At 39.4% G+C, this 20,690-nt stretch overlaps 1 protein-coding gene across 5 annotated transcripts in view; it reads right to left on the bottom strand.

The window, feature by feature from the left end:
- bcas3 (BCAS3 microtubule associated cell migration factor) overlaps positions 1-20,690 on the bottom strand; it is a 329,405-nt gene that overhangs the window by 119,147 nt on the left and 189,568 nt on the right. Inside the window, exon 24 of one of the 5 annotated variants that reach the window (XM_051666127.1) lies at positions 6,267-7,658. The exons of the other annotated variants lie outside the window; for them this stretch is intronic. Within the exon in view, the coding sequence (XP_051522087.1) occupies positions 7,648-7,658 (11 nt within the window). The 3' untranslated portion in view covers positions 6,267-7,647. Of the gene's footprint in view, positions 1-6,266; positions 7,659-20,690 lie in introns of those variants that run through there. 5 annotated transcript variants of the gene reach the window in all.

The following is a 20,690-nucleotide window of genomic DNA, read 5'->3' as shown; positions in this document are numbered from 1 at the left end:
AGTTTTCAATAAATGGCAATAAATAGTGCCATTTACATCTGATTTAATCTGTTTATGATTAGAGATTTAGTTATAACTATGCATGAGAGCAAGTGGTTTTAAGTGGTGAGATGTTTGAGAATGAGAGGTCGACTGAGAAAGCGCAGATCTCTTTATCCTAATTCAACATGGCTGAAATGAACATGTAGGGGAACTGCTTTCTTTCATTAAAAGGTGAGGCCCTGTCGTTTCAAACAAGCAAATCGGGAAAGATCGGTGGCCCCAGAACTCGCGATCTTGTGTTACACAGGACTGCTATACTGTGGTCACAGGCCTGTTTTATGTAATAGAAGTTGATGGCAAAATTGCAAACCGCACAGCTAAACTCAGTGACTTTTTTCCCATCTTTCATGTGATACGTTTAAAATTGTCCTTTAAACTAATATATATTTTTAAAATGCCATATTATATTTTCTTCAATTCTGCATTATGAATATAAATGTGTGACCTTCAGACTAATATACACAGAATAGACCACTGGTTCCACTGGTTGTACAAACAGATTGTCCCACCTCAAACTTACACCATTGGTCGAGTCAGTGTCGCTGTGTCATGCTGGACTGGCAGCTCAAACAATGAGAGGAATGTTTTGATACAGCCACAGTGTTACACTTTTAGGTAAAATTAACTTACAAATAGTTTACTTGTAGTTGACTTTGCATATTAAGCAGGGATATGCAAAATAACTGTATCATCAAAAAAATAACAAAACAAAAAAATAAAATAAATAACAGCTTTAAATCAGATGATGAAAAAAAAAAGAAAAGAAAAAAAAACTAAGCACATTATAGTAGTCAAGTCCACCCAGGGTAACACTAAGAGCGTTTGATTGCGTGCAAGTAAACGTGATGATCGCTTTCCTCTTTCCTGTCTCCCCCCAGTACCACTCCCATCCCCCTTTCAGTTAATCTTAATTATGGCACAATTAGGCGCTACAAATGGCGTCAGACCGCATGCAGCCCGTGTCTGAACTGGGTCAGTGTTTCCAATTTCCTGCAGTAATGGGCCTGTGATGGCTGCCCCTGCTGTCCGCCACCCTGACCTCACCAGGCCCTAAGGTCATGACCCCTCAGCTCTGCTGGTGTGTTTAGAGCCCAAAGTGGGTCGATGGCCATTGGCTTAAGGGGGTGCTGGGTTACCTTGGACAGGCTCAGGAGAAACATATATTATGTGTGTGTGGATCTATTCAAATGCACTAAATAAATTGCTAAACATCTTAAGAGTATTCACCCAAAAATGAAAATTCTGTCATCATTTACTAACCTTCATGTTGTTCCAAACCCGTACGACTTTCTGTCTTCCATGGAACACAAAGGATGATGTTTGACAGCCATTCACTTTCATTGCATCTTTTTTTCTATACAGTGAAAGTGAATGGTGACTGAGGCTAACATTCTGTGACAGGACGTTCATTTTTGGGCAAACTATTCCTTTATTGTGTAATGGCAACCTGGAGTGTCATCGCTTATTTGAAAGGTTTCAGATCATTAATATACAGTACATAGTATCATATTCATAAAAGTACTAAAGTAAAGGTACTGGTAATGTAGGTAAGGTGATGGTAATGTCTTCAGTCTACTGATCTCAATTACTTTTACATATGTGTATTAAAATAAAATCCACATTTCTAATAATAACCAAGGCCCTGCCTTCATACAAGTGTGTGTTTATAAAAAATGACCAGAAAAGCTGTTTCATTTCTAAACAAAACACACTATTATTTCTCAGCGAGTGTTTTAATGGAGTTTTTCATATTTCTATAAAGAAGTGATTATGACATCTGCTGGGGGGCTTGAAAGTGGTATAAATGTGGTTCAGGCCACTGCTGTTCCATTGATTAAATCCCATCAGAATACATAGAGCTTAATACATCAGCAGCCTGGCCTGCTAGTGGTAAACGTTCCGAGTCTCTCAATGAATATCACATGTACTCTTTAAAAAGGTTGCCAGGTTGTATAGACCCCGTGTCAGCTTCCCCTTGTGTCTTTCTGTAGCCACTAGCTCTTGACACTGGCTCACACAAGATACGCATTATGGACTGTGCCGTAGATTTATTCCCAAGGCTTTGGAGTGCACATTACTTATTATGGGGCAACTCCAGTGCCGTCTTTGTCAAGTTCTGGAGCCCCTTGAAGACGCAATTGCACATTTCAAGAGAGTTAAAAATTGAGGCAGTGGTAACACAATATCCACACTAGGACCCCGCTACTTCTGTACTGCATGGAGTGTTGGATCAACAGAAGACCAGAGAAGGTCATCAAATCTTATTTAAGACCTGTTTCATTCCGTTATTTCTAACAGCACCTATTACTACTTTAAATTGACATGGGCTGGCCATAAACTTGGAACCGAGGAACAGCTTTTCCAAATTTCCCAGTGGTTCATTTTTTTTTAATACTACCATTAATAAAAACAAAGCTAAACGTAACTGTCCCAGGAAAGAAAAAAAATACAAATAATAATAATAATAATATATTATTTTATATATATATATATATATATATATATATATATATATATATATGTGTGTGTGTGTGTGTGTGTGTGTGTGTGCGCGCGCATAGTTCAGAAATAAAAAAAATATAAAAGACAAACAACTAACCACAAATACTAATATAATACAGCGCAAGAGAGAGGATTCTGAAAACAAACAACGCAGAGTATGCATAAGTATCAATAAACACAATTCTTCCGTCTCGGAAGCTTCCTGCTTTATTTGATTAAGCGGGGCGAAAAAACAGAGCAGTCATGCTCATTGCTTTTCTTCCTCTTTCCCTTCCCCTGCAATCTTCTCTGTGCCTAATGGGAATCGGAAGTTTAAGTGAAGCTGCCTGGCTAGCCTCGGCCTAACCTCTCCATCTGGAAGGGAACTTGCCAGCCTTGGGGCTACTCCCAACCCTTCCCAGCTGTTGAGTTTGGGGCTTTTGTTTTTGTGGGCTTGAGAAAGCATATTTTTATAAATGATTGCCACATCCTCCACCAGCTGCTGACCCCACGCCTGTCCCTGTGAAGGGGCATGGTTCTCATTTCAGCCGAGACTGACCCCGAGTGTCCGAGACTACGAGCCTGTGACTGGTTTTTAACGCTGAGGTAAGTGTGAGAGAGGAGATTCCAGCTCCATATTTTTTGGTTGAATGCAATTGAATCCACACCTTTTGGTTTTCCTAAACAACCATGAATACAATCCTTATTAACTTGAAAATTCTGTTATTATTCACACGTATGACTTTCTTTCTTCCGTGGAACACAAAATTTGACATTAAGAAAACTTGGAATATAGACTTTTACTGTGTTTTCATATAATTTTTTGTGTCCTTTTTGGAGTCTGACACCTTGGAGACATAACTCACTTTCATTATATGACAAAAAACCATGTGAAGATTATTAAAACTTCCACAGAAGAAAGTAAGTCATACAGGTTAGGAGTGACATTAGAGTGAGTAAATAATAAAAGAGATTTCATTTTTGGGTGAACTACTCCTTTAAAGAGATAATTTCTGCCTTCAACGCTTCTACAGCATACTCCACAACTACAAGGAGATTTGATTAGAGGTCTTGGAGTGGTAGCCAGTGCATCTGCTGCAGGTCTGGTGTGTATGAGTCACTAAACATGTGGTTTGTCTCATCACTCTCCCTTTCTCTCTTGCGCTTTGGTTTTAATCAAGGCCTCTGCAACAGGGAGCAGTCGACCTCCTCTTTCTTCACTGAGTCAACTACCAATGATGTGTAACTTCGGTTTCTATGCAACCCTGAATAATACTACTCCCAAAACTTACAGCAAGTGGCAACAAATTAAAAGCCATCTCTGAATGGCTGGCACATCCTTAGTGTTTTCCTTTATGCTTTTGTGTTGACCTGGTTATATCGTCTTTTTTATTCCCTTTCTTTTTTTGCTACCGGAGATGAGGAGGTAGCAGCCTAAGGGGCTAAGCGCAAAGACAAGTCAAAAGGCGTGACAAGTGTCTCAGTTGGTGAAAATTTTAAAGCCCTTGTGATACCTGCACACCAGAAATAACTGTCACCAAGCTCTGTCGTGTTTATGGCTGCTTTCAGATGAAGCAGGGTAGCTCAGTGTTAATTAAAAATACATTGGCCGTTAACGCATCGGCTGGTGCCAACAGACTGCATATTTGTGCTGTTGTTGCAGTATTGATGAAGCTGCTGGCACTTCATAATTCATCAGGCCCAGACAACTCAGGTGAGGGCTGCCCAGTGCAGAGCCAAGCAGTCCTGTTCACAGCGTGGCAGGGCCCCAGAGCGTGCAAACACACATGCATGTATGCATGCGCACACACACACACACACACACACACTATTCTCAGCACTTTCTCTGCTCAGCTGCTGTGTGTAGTGCACCGCTGGGTAATTGCATGGTAATACTTCATTATGGCAGCACTGTAATTTGGGCACTGGACACTTCAAAGGAAGGCAAAAACCTCTTCACAGACAGCGCAAATTACTGCGAGTCCACATAACCCCTGCTTTGTTTTGACTGGTATTGTTTTTGGCCACGAGTCTCGGTCCAAAATAAACACGGGGAGCAATCAGTGCATATTCTTGATCGTATAATCGTCGCAGCTGATTACAAAGCGCAGTGGTGCAGCGTGAAAGAGTTAAAAATTGGATTTTACCATCATGTGAAGCCAAGAAGAATAAAATTCAATATCAAAGACTTATCTAAACAAATGTCAGCTTCTGAACTGCGGAGCTGTGGTGCTGGCTGGGGCATGGGGTAGCAGGAGGAGGGCTGACCAGAGGTACTGTTGGACTCTGAAAATTGGAGGAGCTCCATCCTCGGATCAATTGACAATCACCATGCTGCCCATTTCGGCTTTTGCAGTTCATGTCCAATTCTGAGAACAAAGTTCACACTCACGGTTGTTTACTCAGCCAGTGGTGCTCAGGGCTTGAGTCTGTGCCCTTCAGTCGAAGTGAACCAAAAAAATAACAAATTCTGCAAAGGTGAAACGCAGTAAATATGCATTTAGCCAAAAATGAGTTGTGACCGAACAAAATCCGGTCTCTTAGACTATGATCTGCCCTGTTCCAGACAGGTTTTACTCAACTGGGTGATTCTCACGAAAACATGTCAATGATGTGTCCTGGTCCTACTTTACTCCAGAAGTTATATTTTGCATATAGAAAAAAGAAAGTCCATTAAGATTGTGGCATTATTTCCATTACAGTTACACACATTTTACCCCCTCAATTACCGCAATGCAGAAAAATATGGTAATTTTAATGCTCTCATTACCACACTGTCAAAAAATTATATAATATTTAAACTGTAAAGTATTTACAAATCCTAAGAGTATCACTTTGGTACTGCCTTTAATTTGACAATGACTTTAATTTACAAAATAATTGTACAATCATTATACTATAATACAGTAAAAAAAAAAAAAAAATTACATTTTTTTTTTTTTTTTAATTCTAAATGGTCCTACCTGTAAATGTAGGCTTCATTTTTTTTATTTGAAAAATAATTTCATTTTTTTATTTTTATTGTCAGGTCCCATGAGAATCACCCAACTATGCTCAGATTCAGAGAAAACAGACTAAAACTAATTTATAATCCATATTTGGCTGGGCAATCAAAAAACTCTGAAGTCACTTTTTCTCCATTTCAGTGTTGTCATAGTTACAGTGTTTTGCCTTTGTAGGGCTGTAGACTGTCACACTGTACTTTAGGTGTATAATAAAGCTCTATTCATACATGTAAATGGCGAAGCTTCGAATCGAAGTTTCAATTGGAAATTGTTGGGATTATGTGTGATGCTAAATTGCGTTGGATGTCTAATAGCAAATCTGTCAAATTTGTTCTTTCTCTAACTTCACATAAGAACTCCAGTGATAACAAGGGAACCTGAAAGACATGAACAATTTGGCAATTTAGGTACAGCACAGAGTTACAACCGCCAGCCAACAGATGATTATAAAATTCAAACATTGCAAGTCTCTCTTCATTAAAATTGCAGTAGAGATTCAAACGCAGGCACACACACACCCTACTTTTCAGTCCTATTGTTGTGCAAATCTTACACACGGGTGCACACATGAAGCCAGTGGGGTCTGTTAGACACAGGTTATGTCCACAACTTATTCCAAGGTTGCAGGGCATTGCTCCAACAAGCTTGTATTTACAAAACTACGTGCACACTCCAAACAAGCCGAGATACATGGATAGCTGGGGCATAAAAGCAGAAACAACAAACATTTTTGGGCATAAATATTTAAATCTTTTATTTGTCTTTTCTAGACTCTGATGCTGAATATACACACAACTCCAGTCGTACACCTGGCATTACTAGCTACATCACAGCACAAAAGAAACAGTGCCAGGGGTTTATTTTTACAGATCTTAGACAGGTATTTTTACAACACACTAAGCAGCAATACTGGGATTTTATGTTTCGAACAGCAAATTGATCATGTACATCATCAAAAGCTTAGAGGGATATTTTGCCCCAAAATTAAAATTCTGTTGTTTACTTACTTACCCATGTTGTTCCAAACTCGCATGACTTTCTTTTTTTCTATGGAACACAGGAGATGGTAGGCAGAATGTTGGCCTCAGTCACCATTCACTTTCATTATATGGAAAATAAAAAAGAAGGGTGAATGGTGACTGAGGCTGGCAGTCTGCCTAACATCTCCTTTTGTGTTCTCCAATAGAATTAAAGCCATACAGGTTTGGAACAACATGAGGGTGAGTAAAGGATGACAGAATTTTCCTTTTTGGGTGAACTATCCCTTTAAGTGATAACCAGTGGGAGAGCTTGCCTTTTTGGTATGTGGGTTAGAGTGAGAAAACCTGTGCTAGGTGAAAGCTGCAGAAATAGGAAAATACCTACAGTATATCAAACCGCTCCAAAAAGGAAACTAATTAAAAATAGCCTGAAATTGTGTCCAAATAAAATTCTTAAATAATATTAATATAAATTACAAAGCCTTGTCTGGTGCATGGCACCCACTACAGGTGATACATGTTACCAGATTATGGGAGCAAATGAAGAGGTCTTTAAGGATAGCTTCAGGCCTGTCCCTCTTGTGCATTTTCTTGTATCAGATCAAGCCATTTACCAATGAACCCAGGTCTGTTTTTGCAGAGTGATCCTGCTTTGTTCAGGCTATGTTTTGAACACAGTAAAATCAGGGCATGTGGTCTTCTAAACTTAGTGCCAAAGCCCTGAATTCGGTAATGTGCAAGACTCCTCTTTCCGAAGCCATTCTAAAAATGTCCTTCAGTCTGAAAGGTCAATAGGAGGAAAACAAAAACTATCCACCCAGCGCTCAAGGTGAGTGTTTGTGTTACACTGCGACCATTAGTTGCTCTTTGATACACCTTTTGCACTAGTGTCACTACGCAGCACCGTTGGCAGGAAGTGTTGCGCTGGGCCCTCCTCTATCCCGTCCTCGCCACTCCACTCCTCTCCTTTCTTCTTTACTCTCACACACATTGATGGTAAATCAATAAAGGAAATGAAGGGAGGAAAGGAGGATGAAAGGGGAGGAGTGATGGAGTGGATGTGCATGCTTAAAAAGAGGGCAAAAATAATAATATCAATAATAAAAAGACGGAAATGATAAACGGCAAAGGAGAGTCCTTTAGGATATACCTGCAGAGAAACAAAAACACAAAGGAAGAAAGGAAAGAAAAAACAGGTGTGTGTTTAATGTCGGGTGGCCACTTTTTCAAGCGTGCAAGTTATTCCATTATTCCTGAGTGAGTCTATGTGGTGTGGGAGAAAGAAACGCACACTGGTTTGAAAAAAAGAAAAAGGCAACGTTTAGCCGTTTAATTTATGAACTCTCATGGACCTGTCAAGAGGCTGTGCTATTAGCTTATTACAATCATACTTTCTTTTTTCTGTCATCATTTACTCACCCTCATGTGTTCCAAACCAGTATGACTTTCTATCTTCTGTGGAACACAAAGGAAAATGTTAGGCAGAAGAATGTTGGCCTTTCATTGTATACAAAAAAAGATGCAATGAAAGTGAATACTAACTGAGGCTTTCTGATTCTGCCTTTTGTGTACCACGCAAGAAAGTGATACGGGTTAGGACCAACATGAGGGTGAGTAAACGATAACAGCATTTCATTTTTGGGTAAACTATCTCTTTAACACCAGTAAAAAGCTTGCAAAAATGTGATGTAAACTGCCATGAAGATTCACAGAACATCAAAGAAAAGCATGCCAGGAGAAAAAAAAAAGAGGGAGGCAATAAGTAGGTGTTTAAAACACAAGAGAAACACGTGTGTTCAACTGTTGCTTGTTCTACTTGTCAGAACAGTGAAAGGTAGTAAGTGGTATGTGAGTGTGCGTGTGTGTGTAGACTGTGAGTGAGAGTAATGATTGTGCTAGCCTGCAGACCCTTTATTTGCCCATCTTAACTCAATTAAAAGAAAATAAGGCCGTCATGACCTTCAGATGAACTGCTCTCTCAGCTAAGGTACTGCTCCTCACAGGGCTAGAACTGATGTTCACAAGAAACTGTCAGTCAGTGGCTATCCCACACGCACTATCCCACGGCCACTTGCATGTGTTAGAGTACAAGCAATACTGCGCAGGCCACACTGTGGAGCTGCAGAGAACACCTTAGTCAGGTTAACCTTAACCATATTTAATTTGACACGAACAAAAATGAGGCTGTGATGGATCGAAATAGTTCGTAAAACATACCACAATTTTGCTTACCATGGTGTTGATCATTCAGCTGACAAAACACAAAAGAATGTCTTTCCGCAAATTTCCAGTAGACAAATAAAAACAAACAACTAATCATGCACTCATGAACTCACAAGGAACGTGAAGACTTTCACTGAAAAATTATTTACATTTCGTTTATTTTCACCAAACCTATTGTATGCCTTCAGAAGTCTTGGAATGTGACATGGACTACTTTTGTGTTTTAAAAAGACGCACTGGGATATTCCAGCCTGATCTAATAAAATTGTGTGACTGTGGTGACATTTTGCAAAATGATATTACGTGATTCTTAACACGTATTGTGGTAGTTCCGATGTGAAATGTCCACTGTGTGGTGCTAAAAGCAAGCAAAATTTTCTCTTAAACAGATGCATTTTAAGGTGACATTCTATCGAGTTTTAAATCAACAAAATCAACCTCACTACCCTAAACCTTAAACTAACCGATAGTGGTATAAAAAGCAAATGTGCGATGAAAAAAGCAATAGTTGAAGCAAACACATTATTTGTGGTGCTTCCATGACATGCGCAGACTTGCATGTCTTCAAGACTTGTACCAAGGTCCTTTGCATCGCAAGTGAAGCGCTCTATCAGTTGAGCTACCGTACAATTTGATCACACTCGAATAAGCTTATAAATGTAGATGGTTATGTAATGCAAACATTAAAATGTATTCCCTGACAAGACTTGAACTAAAGTAAAAGTGTTAAGATATCGTTACATTGGGGACCTAGGTAGCTCAGTGAGTATTGACGCTGACTACCACCCCTGGAGTCGCGAGATGGAATCCAGGGCGTGCTGAGTGACTCCAGCCAGGTCTCCTAAGTAACCAAATTGGCCTGGTTGGTAGGGAGGGTAGAGTCACATGGGGTAACCTCCTCGTGGTCACGATAAGTGGTTCTCACTCTCAATGGGGTGCGTGGTAAGTTGTGTGTGGATCGCAGAGAGTAGCATGAGCCTCCAAATGCGGAGTCTCCACGGTGTCATGCACGACGAGCCACGTGATAAGATGCACGGATTGACGGACTCAGAAGCGGAGGCAACTGAGACTTGTCCTCCGCCACCCGGAGTGAGGTGAGTAACCGCGCCACCATGAGGACCTACTAAGAAGTGGGAATTGGGCATTCCAAATTGGGAGAAAATGGGATAAAAAAAATAAAAAAATATCATTACTTTGCATCATGAGAGGTACTAGGTGAAAAGTAAGTGTTTATTATCTGATAATATAATATGCACCTGATCATTTTACTCTTGATTTTTTTTTTTACATGTAGGTATAGTAATGTGATTCTATGAGACCAGGTTGGGATATTCATTAAAATGTATTTTCTGTTTCTCATAAGAAAGAAATATGAGCTTGGAATTACATGAGGGTGAGTATATTATAACAGAATTGTCATTTTTGGGTGACTATTCCTTTATTAGAAAAATTTGAAAAGGTTATGAATAAGAACTGGCACTCGATTTCCATTTCCACTGACCACTGAGGAGTCACAGCTGTCCTCTAGCAGAAGTTGTAAAGAGGGGCCCCAGCTCTAGGATATAAATATCTAAATACCTCCAGCCTGTTTGAAATGCAGCTACACGCAGCAGGAAGAGGAGGAGTGTGGCTGAGGTGAGGGCAGGAAACACTGAGCACTGCATAAATCTAGAATGTGCAAAATATCCAACAGCCCAGCAGAGAAGAATCACCCTCCCAAAAATATCAACTAGTGTCTGGTGCATTAGAGGAACAAGGGGTGACCAGCCCAGTGGGAGAACATAAAGGAAGTTTTCTTTGAGTATTCTGCCATGTTCGTGTTCCGTTTGCGTCTCATGGGTAGGGACCAAGTGTGCCCTCATCTCTCAACCATCAAGTACCATCAGGGCAAGTAAACATTTGTAAAATTTTGAAAAGTTGGGGGATGTAGTCTGAACAGGGTATGACTCATTCTTCCTGTAGAGCACATGGTCTGAAACATGGACCGTGCCACCCCATTTATATATGTTGTGTGGGTTTAAGCAAGCTCTCAGCTGTAGAACAGACTGAAGCCAGTGGTCTCTCTAAAGCTGAAACTGGGCAGAGTGCCATTTATGGTTTAAATCAGTCTGAGCCCTACTGCGCCTGTAGGCAGAGCATCAAGGCAGAGCCGACGGGTTAATCAAGCTCAAAGATTAAGAGTCAGTAAAGCTGTGAGATGTACACAGATCAGGGTGCTGTATGAGGGAGCATGTGTGTGAATGGTTGATGTGAATCAAAAGATATTGGTACTTTTAGCCAAACATAAAAAGGTGCTAGTGCTGACAAAAGACACAGTCTCCACAGAAGTAGTGTATATTTTTTACTTGTGCTGTCAGTTGATAACAATTTTAAATCGTGACTAATCGCATAATTTTTCATAGTTAATCACGATTAATTGCAGATTTTGAAAGTGCTGAAATTTGACTCTGTATAGTATATACCTCTATCCTGGTCAAAATGCATTAATTTCCTTTTTAAGAAAATAAAACAAAATATGTAACAATATAATGCTTTATTAACATTTCCCAAACAAAGTCTTCCACAGTATAAAGATAGAAATGTACTAAAATTGCATTAATTCAAGTAACATTAAACATTGGGAGTTTAACTAATTGAAAGAACTAGTCCCCATATAGGTTGCATATTCATTGCAATGGGCATTAAATCTCATAAATTCTCAACCTACACAATATTAACCAGCTGGTAGACTGTGGCTATTCGCTTTGCTATAGCAATCGTGAATCCGCGTTCATGATTCGTATCAGGGTGTCAATAACAGTGTCGAGCACCACTTTGATCTCCACATGAAAAACGGTGCAGACAACGTCTCATTCTGCGTTTTCGTGATAGTTAAAACTTGACCTGCTTCTGTGGTAATTAAATCGCACCTTACAGAGGCTACAAAGTACTTGCTTTCTGTCACAAGTACAAATAGCGTCAAGAGGTCCTTTCCCATTGCTGTTGTTGTGTGTGCGTCAGTGTAATGACTGTGGGCGGACACATCGCAAAGGTTCTGCCCTAGTCCCAGCAGTGTTTTTACTGGTTTATGCTTTATTAACGGTAAATGAGTTAATCACGATTAAGAAAAATTCATGCATTAAACCTTTTAAGTTTATTGCATGCATTAACGTGTTAATTTTGACAGCTCTAATTTTTACTGTTTTATTTTCAATATGTTGGCTTGACAAACTCCTGTATCTATCTATCTATCTATTTTCAGTCAAGGCTTTGTCAAGCCAACATCAAAGTTCATCTTGACAAACTTTACCTATCTAGTACAGTTACTGATCTCTAAGCATACTCATTTATTAAATGGTCTATTTAAAGAGATTTAATTCATCTAAACTTAATTCATCATGGGCTCACTCTTGTATCCCTTACAAAAATGCACCATGGTAACCATAGCTGTCCACTAAAATAACAGTTACTATAGTTATTGTTATTACAATAAAGCTGTGGTAACTGGGCATAAGGTACCACAAATAAATAATATGTATTAAATAAGAAATATTCATATTTAGATGCATATGTATTATACTGAATATAATTTAAATAAATACAGCTACTACACCATTTGAAGGACATGCAACATTTTTTTTAATATTAAATTCTATATTCTACATTTTTGTTCTACATGTCTTTATTTTCTAGATTTTTCTTTTATTCTATTAGTATCACAAATTGCAGTAAATGATTTTGTTTTGTTTGTTTTTTTCAGTGGTAAACAATGGCTATAACTGAACATTTTTGTAAGAGATCATATAGCAAGTCTAGAGCATTTAAATCAATAGCTGCAAAACCCACATCCAGAGAGATGGAGGGATGATGAGAGAAAGACCCCACAGACTGACTGACACTGCCACGGCCACCTGGACCAGTGGCATGACAACAGATCCCTCATCTCCTCTCCCCTTCTAATCGAAGGGAGACAATCTTGCATGCACAATATGAGGACAATCCCAATACTGTATTTGAGGAGGTGTCAAATAGGGTAAATCCCCTCATCCATGCCTCGCCATAAAGCACAAACACATGAAAAATTAATCTACAGAGGAGCAGGGGTTAAGCCAGTGGGACAAAACCGGGTCAGTACAATACAATGATTCTCCTCTCCCACTCTTCCTCTCCTTCAATAACACACACACACACACACACACGGAGGAGGGACACAAAGACGCCTGAGTCCAACTGCAACAGCTGTTTATGGCCGCCCATTTTCAGCTAATTTGCCGCAACAGATTTAAGAGGTGGCCGCCTTATTTGCATAACAGGCAAACACGCACACAATGGCATCCGGATGCATTACGCAGTCAACCCTTTGGATGCTTAAACTACATCAAATTAGACATAAACCTCATTGTTTCCACTTAAACCATTAATTTAGAGCAACTGTAAATAATGCCGAGGTTTTACAATGAGTATGAGAGAGCTATGAAAAGTGACTGACTGTAAATTAGTTCTCTGCACTCATGAAAATAATTCACTCCTGCTGACTCATATCACTGTCAAAGTGCCCTAAACAAGCTGTTTACTTGTTTTTTTCTCTCACTGGCTTTACACATCGCAAATAAAGTAACAAAATGTTGCAAACGGGGGAATAAAACTGGGTGTCATTCAGACACCCAAGACTTCCAATTAATTAGCAGACAGACTCTCTAAACTGTCATAGCAAGGAGGATCAGTGGACCTGTCTGGGTGGGCACAGGGCTGTAAAAAAGGGGGTGGAGTTCTGAACTTGAACTTGGAGATGGGAAAAGGCAATGAAAGGTCTGAACAACTAAATCTCTGACACTTACACCAACAAATATATTTCAGCTCTATAGGTCCTTACAATGCAAGTGAATGGTGACCAGACCTTTCAAGCTTCAAAAATTCAGTGTTAAAAAAAAAAAAAGACTTAAATATTGATCTGTTTCTCACTTATCACTTCTGAAGACATGGATTAAACCACTCAAGTCATATGGATTTTTTTATGCTGCCTTTATTTGATTTTTGGAGCTTGAAGGTCTGGACACCATTCACTTGCATTGTATGGATCTACAGAGCTGAAATATTGTTCTAAAAATCTTCAATTGTGTTCTGCAGAAGAAAGAAAGTCATTCACATCTGGGATGGCATGAGGTTGAGTACATGATGAGAGAATTTTCATTTTGGGGTGAACTATCCCTTTTAGTTAATCATTATCAACTGCCTTTGTATTAAAATCAGCGAACAGCAAACATCCTTTAAATATCTAGTTTTGTGTTCCGCAGAAGAAAGCAAGTCATACAGTTCTGGAACAACACGAGGGTGAGTAAATTATGACAGTGTTCATTTTGGGTTAAAAATTCCTTTAAACAATATTCATCCTGCTGTCTCCCCCCCACACGGAATCATATGTTAGAAACATAGCCTGAAATTGTTCTTATTTTAATAGCTAAAGCTATCTTCACTAATGTATAGCAGTATATATTGTAAAGCCTTGTTTGCTTACTCGGCATTGAAGCTCTTCTAAAGTTTAGGCCACCAGCGCCGGAACAAATTTTGAAGTGGGGGGGAAAGCAAACTGGGCTGGTTGTGACATCATCACAACAACATTCCGCAGTCAATATGAACAATTTATATAAATAATAATAATAATAGTATGGCCAATTTATACCAAACCAGCTTCCAAGATTGTCAATATCACGGTGACTGACTAATTATTTATCAACATACACAGTTAGAATGCTGAAGTAATCAAAATAAAGAGATTCAAATCTGCTTCTGCACCGACACAGAGAGAGACTGGCTATACACTTGTCATTATAGTCACAATTCACACATACCTTTGATGAGGCAGATGTCTTTGGTGTTGGATACTACTGGAAAACTGTATTGGTTCAACTGCGTGTTCTTATGTATGGGTTCCTCTTTTTTATGTGTCTATTAAATCATTTGACAGTCATTTTATTATTTGTGTCTGCATTTAACAATGTTACACAAGCACAATATGCCCTGTGTTTTATTCCTTTTTAAAAGCAGCATACTGCATTCGACATTGTGTGACTTGAAGTGGTAAGGGTTAAAGTTATTTCCTCATCTCCAATAATAGGATACAAAGCAATGTTTGTTCATTATCCTACTTTATCTAATTCCGCTGACTGTATGACTGATCTTCGATATCAATCTTGTCTTACTGTGAAGCCAAATGTCCCTCTTGAAAGAAGAATAACACAAAACCCACAGAGGTTTTAAAACACCATTATTTTACTTTATAAGCTTGATAACACTGTGCAAACAGTTTAGCTTGATAACATAGTGCAAACAGTATATGGTCATTCTACAACTATCATATAAGTCATATCATGCAAGTTATGACTACTTACTTAAACATCTGGACTTATATCTGTGTATAATGGAATATCTCCTTATTGTTCAACACGCGTCTACAAATAACATAGAATGGCAGTGACAGCCAGCATGCCCTCATTTACTTTCATTCATTTCTGGCTTTATTTATTCAAGTTCCGGGGCTTTTGTAGATCAGTGGTTAAATGGATCGATCAGACGTCTGCATTTTTTTTCACTTTTCTTGGTGCAAAGGGCAAAATGTCACGTTTACCTATTTATATGAATATCAGATGCTAAAAGTACATTGAATTATAGTCTTTACCAGGGATATAGTTTAATGTCTGTTGTTGTTTATGCTTGAGGACTTGCTATTGTGGCTATTGTCACTGCATAATTAATGAGGTACATCTGTGCAGGTTTTGGAGACTGTTAGGGGGTGTTATTAATTAACATTTAAAAGTTATTGGGGGTTATAGTTATGTTTTAGTTACCATGGGTGAGATTAGAGTAGTGTGAATCAAGTAATCAACTGATTTGGTAAACGTTTTGGTAGACGATTCTTTGTTTCGAAGTGCTCGTACTGTCACATACTAGCAACACCTGCTGGTGAAATCACATGACTTGACCAGTGTGATGTACGCATAGAAGCACTGGATCAAAACAAATTGTTTGTTAAGGTTTCAAAGCTTTATGAAACATGTTTCTTAAGCGCCCATCACTTGTTAAAGATTGCTGAAGGCTGACCTTTTGATTTTTTGATGGAGATATCAGTTTGATCACTATTTTCTATCAAGAATAGGAAAGCAATGACTCAAAGCAGCTACTAGTCACTCCTTTTCAGCAATTGCCATGCTATACTACTATTAATGCATGTGCCAGAAGTGCGCATATTTTTTTATGTCAGCCAAAGTTTCGTTGAGGTGTAGGCTAAAAAAAAAGAAGTAACACAGTGCCATTCATGTCAAGCCATTTCAGTATACGAAAAGGGAAATGCAGGATGTTGAGTAGGAAGCTCAGCATTAGTTTGGAACACAGCAAGCAGACAGGAAATGTGTTAACTGATGTGTTTCTTGTTTTGGCGGAAGCTTTGGTTTGCTAACAAGATAGATAAAGAGGGCAAGAAAAAAATATTTGGATTGTGATGCTCCCTCCTTTGAATCACTCTACCCCTTTTACTACTTAAGCTTTAGTTCATGCCCTGTGGCTCCCGTGCCTTTGATACAGCAGAGGGAAAGTTGCCGTCAGTGGGATTTTATTGAAAACATGGACTGTTTCTCTGGGAAGGCTGGCGCTGCTCTACCCATGTCCAACACCAAAGACATAAGCAGGGCCGCTGATTAGAGAGACGAGCCCCAGACTCCTGCTGTAATGAGTTGCAAGCCCATGCGTCATGGTGCTCTCTGCCAAATGTAAAACAAGACGACAGGCCAACATGGCCAGTAGCATTCCTTCACTCTCTCTCTCTTTCTCTCTCAGAGTAAAGACCTGGCTGTGATATGCAAGTTCCTGAAGAGCCAGATATAGGTAATGTGATGAAGATCCTTGCCAAAGCAACATAAAGCACTCAGTTTTCTCTGCTTCTGCTTTCGAGGGGAAACACATTTCCCCTTTCCTTGGACTCGCTATCATTTTTGACTCGGTTATAAGGATATTCACGCAAAAACCCTCATTTTGTTTCAAGCCCATATTAATTTTTCCATGGAACACAAAAGAAAATGTTAGGCAGAAGCCTCAGTCACTATTAATTTTTATTAAAGTGCAGTGCGTGTGCATTATTCTCAAGTGATACAATGTTCTTTTGTAGCTTTGGGCCTCTAAATGCCATAATCTCCTAGGGAACATTAGACAGGTGTTAAAGCATGCTGTAAAAAATTTTATCAAATCAAAAGAGAACAGAAAAAAGAACTGGTGAATCAACACGTAATGCATCTGTCACTACATGAAAATGAAACTGAATGCGGCAGGCATTCTGGGATACTGACTTTGAGTGGCAGGGCTTGAGATGGCAGCCAAACACAGCACTCTTTCTGTACAGTATATGACTCTAAGTTTGATTTGAGTCCATTGAATTAAGCCAGCCTCGCATCTTATGCAGCGGGCTATGTGGAAGCTGTTGGTTAAATCAAGTTAAACCATTTCCGCACTCAAAACAACTTCCCCCGTAATCATGCGCCTGCAGGAAGATCAAAGATTTGATATAAACTCATGTTTGATCCAAATGTGTTTCTTCCTCACTCTGAGTTCATGCTGATGGCACTCTGCATCCCAACCTCTCCCTATCAGTGTCACTGAGATAAATGTGTATCATCAATGATGTTTCATAATTAGGGCCCAAGTACTGAAAGTGCAGAGACCCTATTGTTCTTCTAAAGATTACTAGGGCCAAAGCACTGAAAGTGTGGAGACCCTAATGTTCTTCTAAGGATTATTATTATTATTATTAGGGCCCAAGCACTGAAAGTGTGGAGACCCTATTGTTCTTTTAAGGATTATTATTATTATTATTATTATTGTCAAGGTTTTCGGTACTTTTGACAATCAGAGTCGTCGGCCATTAGGACTGGTAAATAGTTCACACATGGGTGTGTGTGGGGGCTCTGTAGCACCTAGTCACCAAAATTGGTACGTATATAGTCATCAAGCCGGACAACTTTCATAATTATAGTCATTAGGTCCACCCAACAGAAAGTCGGACATTTTGGATTTTTGGAAAATTGCAGTCTCTGAACTTTTAAATACTCCTCCTAGGTGATTCAGGAGACTGTCACCACATTCAGATAAATTGCGAACAGATTTGTATTAGATCAATATGTCAGCATTTGCAAAGATCACAAGGCCACACCTCCGAAACCATCATTTTTAAGATTTATTAAATTACTGATTCATTTATGCATGGTTTTCTGTACAGCAACACAACATGACTGCACAGTTTGCTGCATATGTTAATGATTCAACATGTATGTTACATTAACTATACACACACTGAGCACATTTGCACAAGCAGAACACATTAAACTCAACACAAACAGAGGGCTTCCCCCTTACATGCTCAGCTCAGTTACCCAGGGCTCAGCCATCCGGGAGATCTTTACACTCAAGATATGCCCAAGTCCTGAGGCCATGGCCAGATGCCCTGCACTTGCCCAACTGCGTGACAGCCAGCATCTCCACCTCAGACGTCCCCCACACCTAGGTATCTCCAACCATGGACAGATGGGCTGAAATGTGGAGCACATCATGCATAAAGCGAATGTATGACTTTCGGCATTCACCATCATACTGAATTAGGTGGAGCCGAAGAGGGGGGCTGTGTTCTCCATGGTGAGAGTGCTCACTGGGTTCATATTATTCGTAAAACATTAATCAGTTCTGAATGACCCAGACCCTGGGAAATATAGCAACTAACTATTAAACAACAACGCATACACAAATCATAATGAACGCCTCGGTAGTAGTCCACTGAAGTCTTCATTAGAGAAAGTGCTGACGGAGTGTTTGAAGGACAGGAATGTTTCATCTTCATTTTGAGGGTTGGAAATCAAGCGGGAATAGAGATCCATTTCTCTAAAATTCTCACTGATCAACGGATCCCAACGTCAGAGTGCGTTGCAGCAAAAATTTTAGGAGAGAATTCACTACACAGTTTTGCACAATTAATTCTTAGTGAATTCCCCTGAGTGTTGCATTTAAGTGTTTGCAAGACCATGCATTGTGTACTTATGTACTGCTTACCCAGGCCAAGGTTCTCAGCAGAATTTAATGAACTGAGAACGACCTTGATCACTGATTCAAAGCTTGGGATTAGAGGGCACTCCCCTCCTCTGCCAGGCTCTGCCCTCACATTCATCAAGTGTGTGTTTTGATCTTTCAGGCACATCACATGTGTTCCCCCAACCAGCACCAGCAAAGCAAACTCCCAATGACTCAGGCCGTTCTGCAAATTACCCACACACACAAGCAATAATGAAGCACCCTAATGTTGCCCAGGGCACATCTTACACTGAATCGTTAACTTTTGATTAAGGCTGGATGCTCTTCAGTCCTAATACAGCGGGGAGGGGGTGGCTGCAATTAGACTGTGGGACAGGGTTGATTCTTTGTCCCATAATAACCACAGTGGACTGGCCATAGAAGTGGCAACTACTCAAAAGGCAAAATTATGGAGTAAAAAAAGGAAAGCTTGATGGATCCTAGAGAAGAAATATGAAACAATCTCGTAATTATTCTTTTTTCCACCTCAAATCATTATTTTGCCTTTTCTGGCAGTAATCCTGTGTGGATTACCTTTGCTTGTGTTTATGTGAACCAGACTGAAGGAGAGCCAATTTAAATCAGCGGATCCCGAGTCAGTCCAGCAGACTTTTTCTCAAGTCCAGCAGTACCGCTTTTAATAACTGTGCTGAGCCCGACTGTACAGTGTTTGTGATTTTAAAAGAAGAAATCAGCTCATGTAAAGTACATCATTTGAAATCATGAGGCAATTTTAAAAGAAAAGGACAGAAGCAAAATGCCACCGCTGATGGCCAATGGGAAAAACAGGCAACACCCATAATGATTATTGGGAGATATTTGATAATAAAACCAGTCATACTTTATGATTTTTACTAGACAAGCCCTTCCTATGAACCCGTCCAGTTAGCTTCCTCCGAGAAAACCCTGAGTACAGGGAAAGAAATTACTTTTCCCTTTCATTTCAAACTTCAAATAAAAGTAATGAGCTAATTGTGGCTTTTGATGACAACCCGTTCTCTCTCATTCTCTCCCTCTCTCTTTCTCTCTCTTTTCAAACCAGCGTGTTATTCTTCGAACTCCATAAAGCTTTTTAAACCCTTTTGCAATCATGACTTGGGTCTGAGGAGAGAAAAAAAAATTGGTGGAGTTGATCTAACTGTAAATGCAAGGTATTAATTATGCTGAATAGAGAAAGAGTTGGCTGCTGCGCTCCATTTCAAATATGATCAGTATAATCGAGCCCTGCTGAGTGAGGAAAGCAAAGCCCAAAGCAGACTGGGTGTACAGAAGGGGGGGGGGGCACAGACTTAGGGATGTCAATGGTGACTTAATTATTAACATGGGACATAAAATGTATAACACAATTTTTTTTTTTTATAAATGTAAAAAGCTGATAAAGTTTTGTGTGCTGTTTTAGTTTTTCACCCCTACACTGCATTATACAAGGGTAGTTAACAAGTAACAACATTTAGGACAACATTAGGATTTTATTTTAAAATATATACAGTAAATAGAGTATATGCAGTGGAGTTCAAATGTCGACAGTGAATATCTGTTGTTCAAAATCTAATTTAAACTTAAAGTTTTAGGAAGAAATAAAAACAGAGACATAATGACATAAAATTTATAAGAAATATTTAATATTCTGCACCATTTCTAAGTCACTTAATAACATTTTTGCAATAGGCAAAAATGTTTCATTGATCATGTAAACTCCTTCCTACCAAAGGTCAGATTGCCTTGATTCCATATTAGCCCACAAGATGCTCTTTGGAACATTCTCAAATCATGCTGTTATAACATGGATCATCAGGTTTTGCACAAACTTACGTCCATGCCAACTCGAGTACATGCTGCCTTTAATGACAATAGTGCACCCCCCCACCCCTCCAAA

This window comes from Myxocyprinus asiaticus, chromosome 31 (genome assembly GCF_019703515.2).
Source record: "Myxocyprinus asiaticus isolate MX2 ecotype Aquarium Trade chromosome 31, UBuf_Myxa_2, whole genome shotgun sequence".
NCBI classification, from domain to species: domain Eukaryota; kingdom Metazoa; phylum Chordata; class Actinopteri; order Cypriniformes; family Catostomidae; genus Myxocyprinus; species Myxocyprinus asiaticus.
This window is presented reverse-complemented; position numbering and strand designations above follow the sequence as displayed.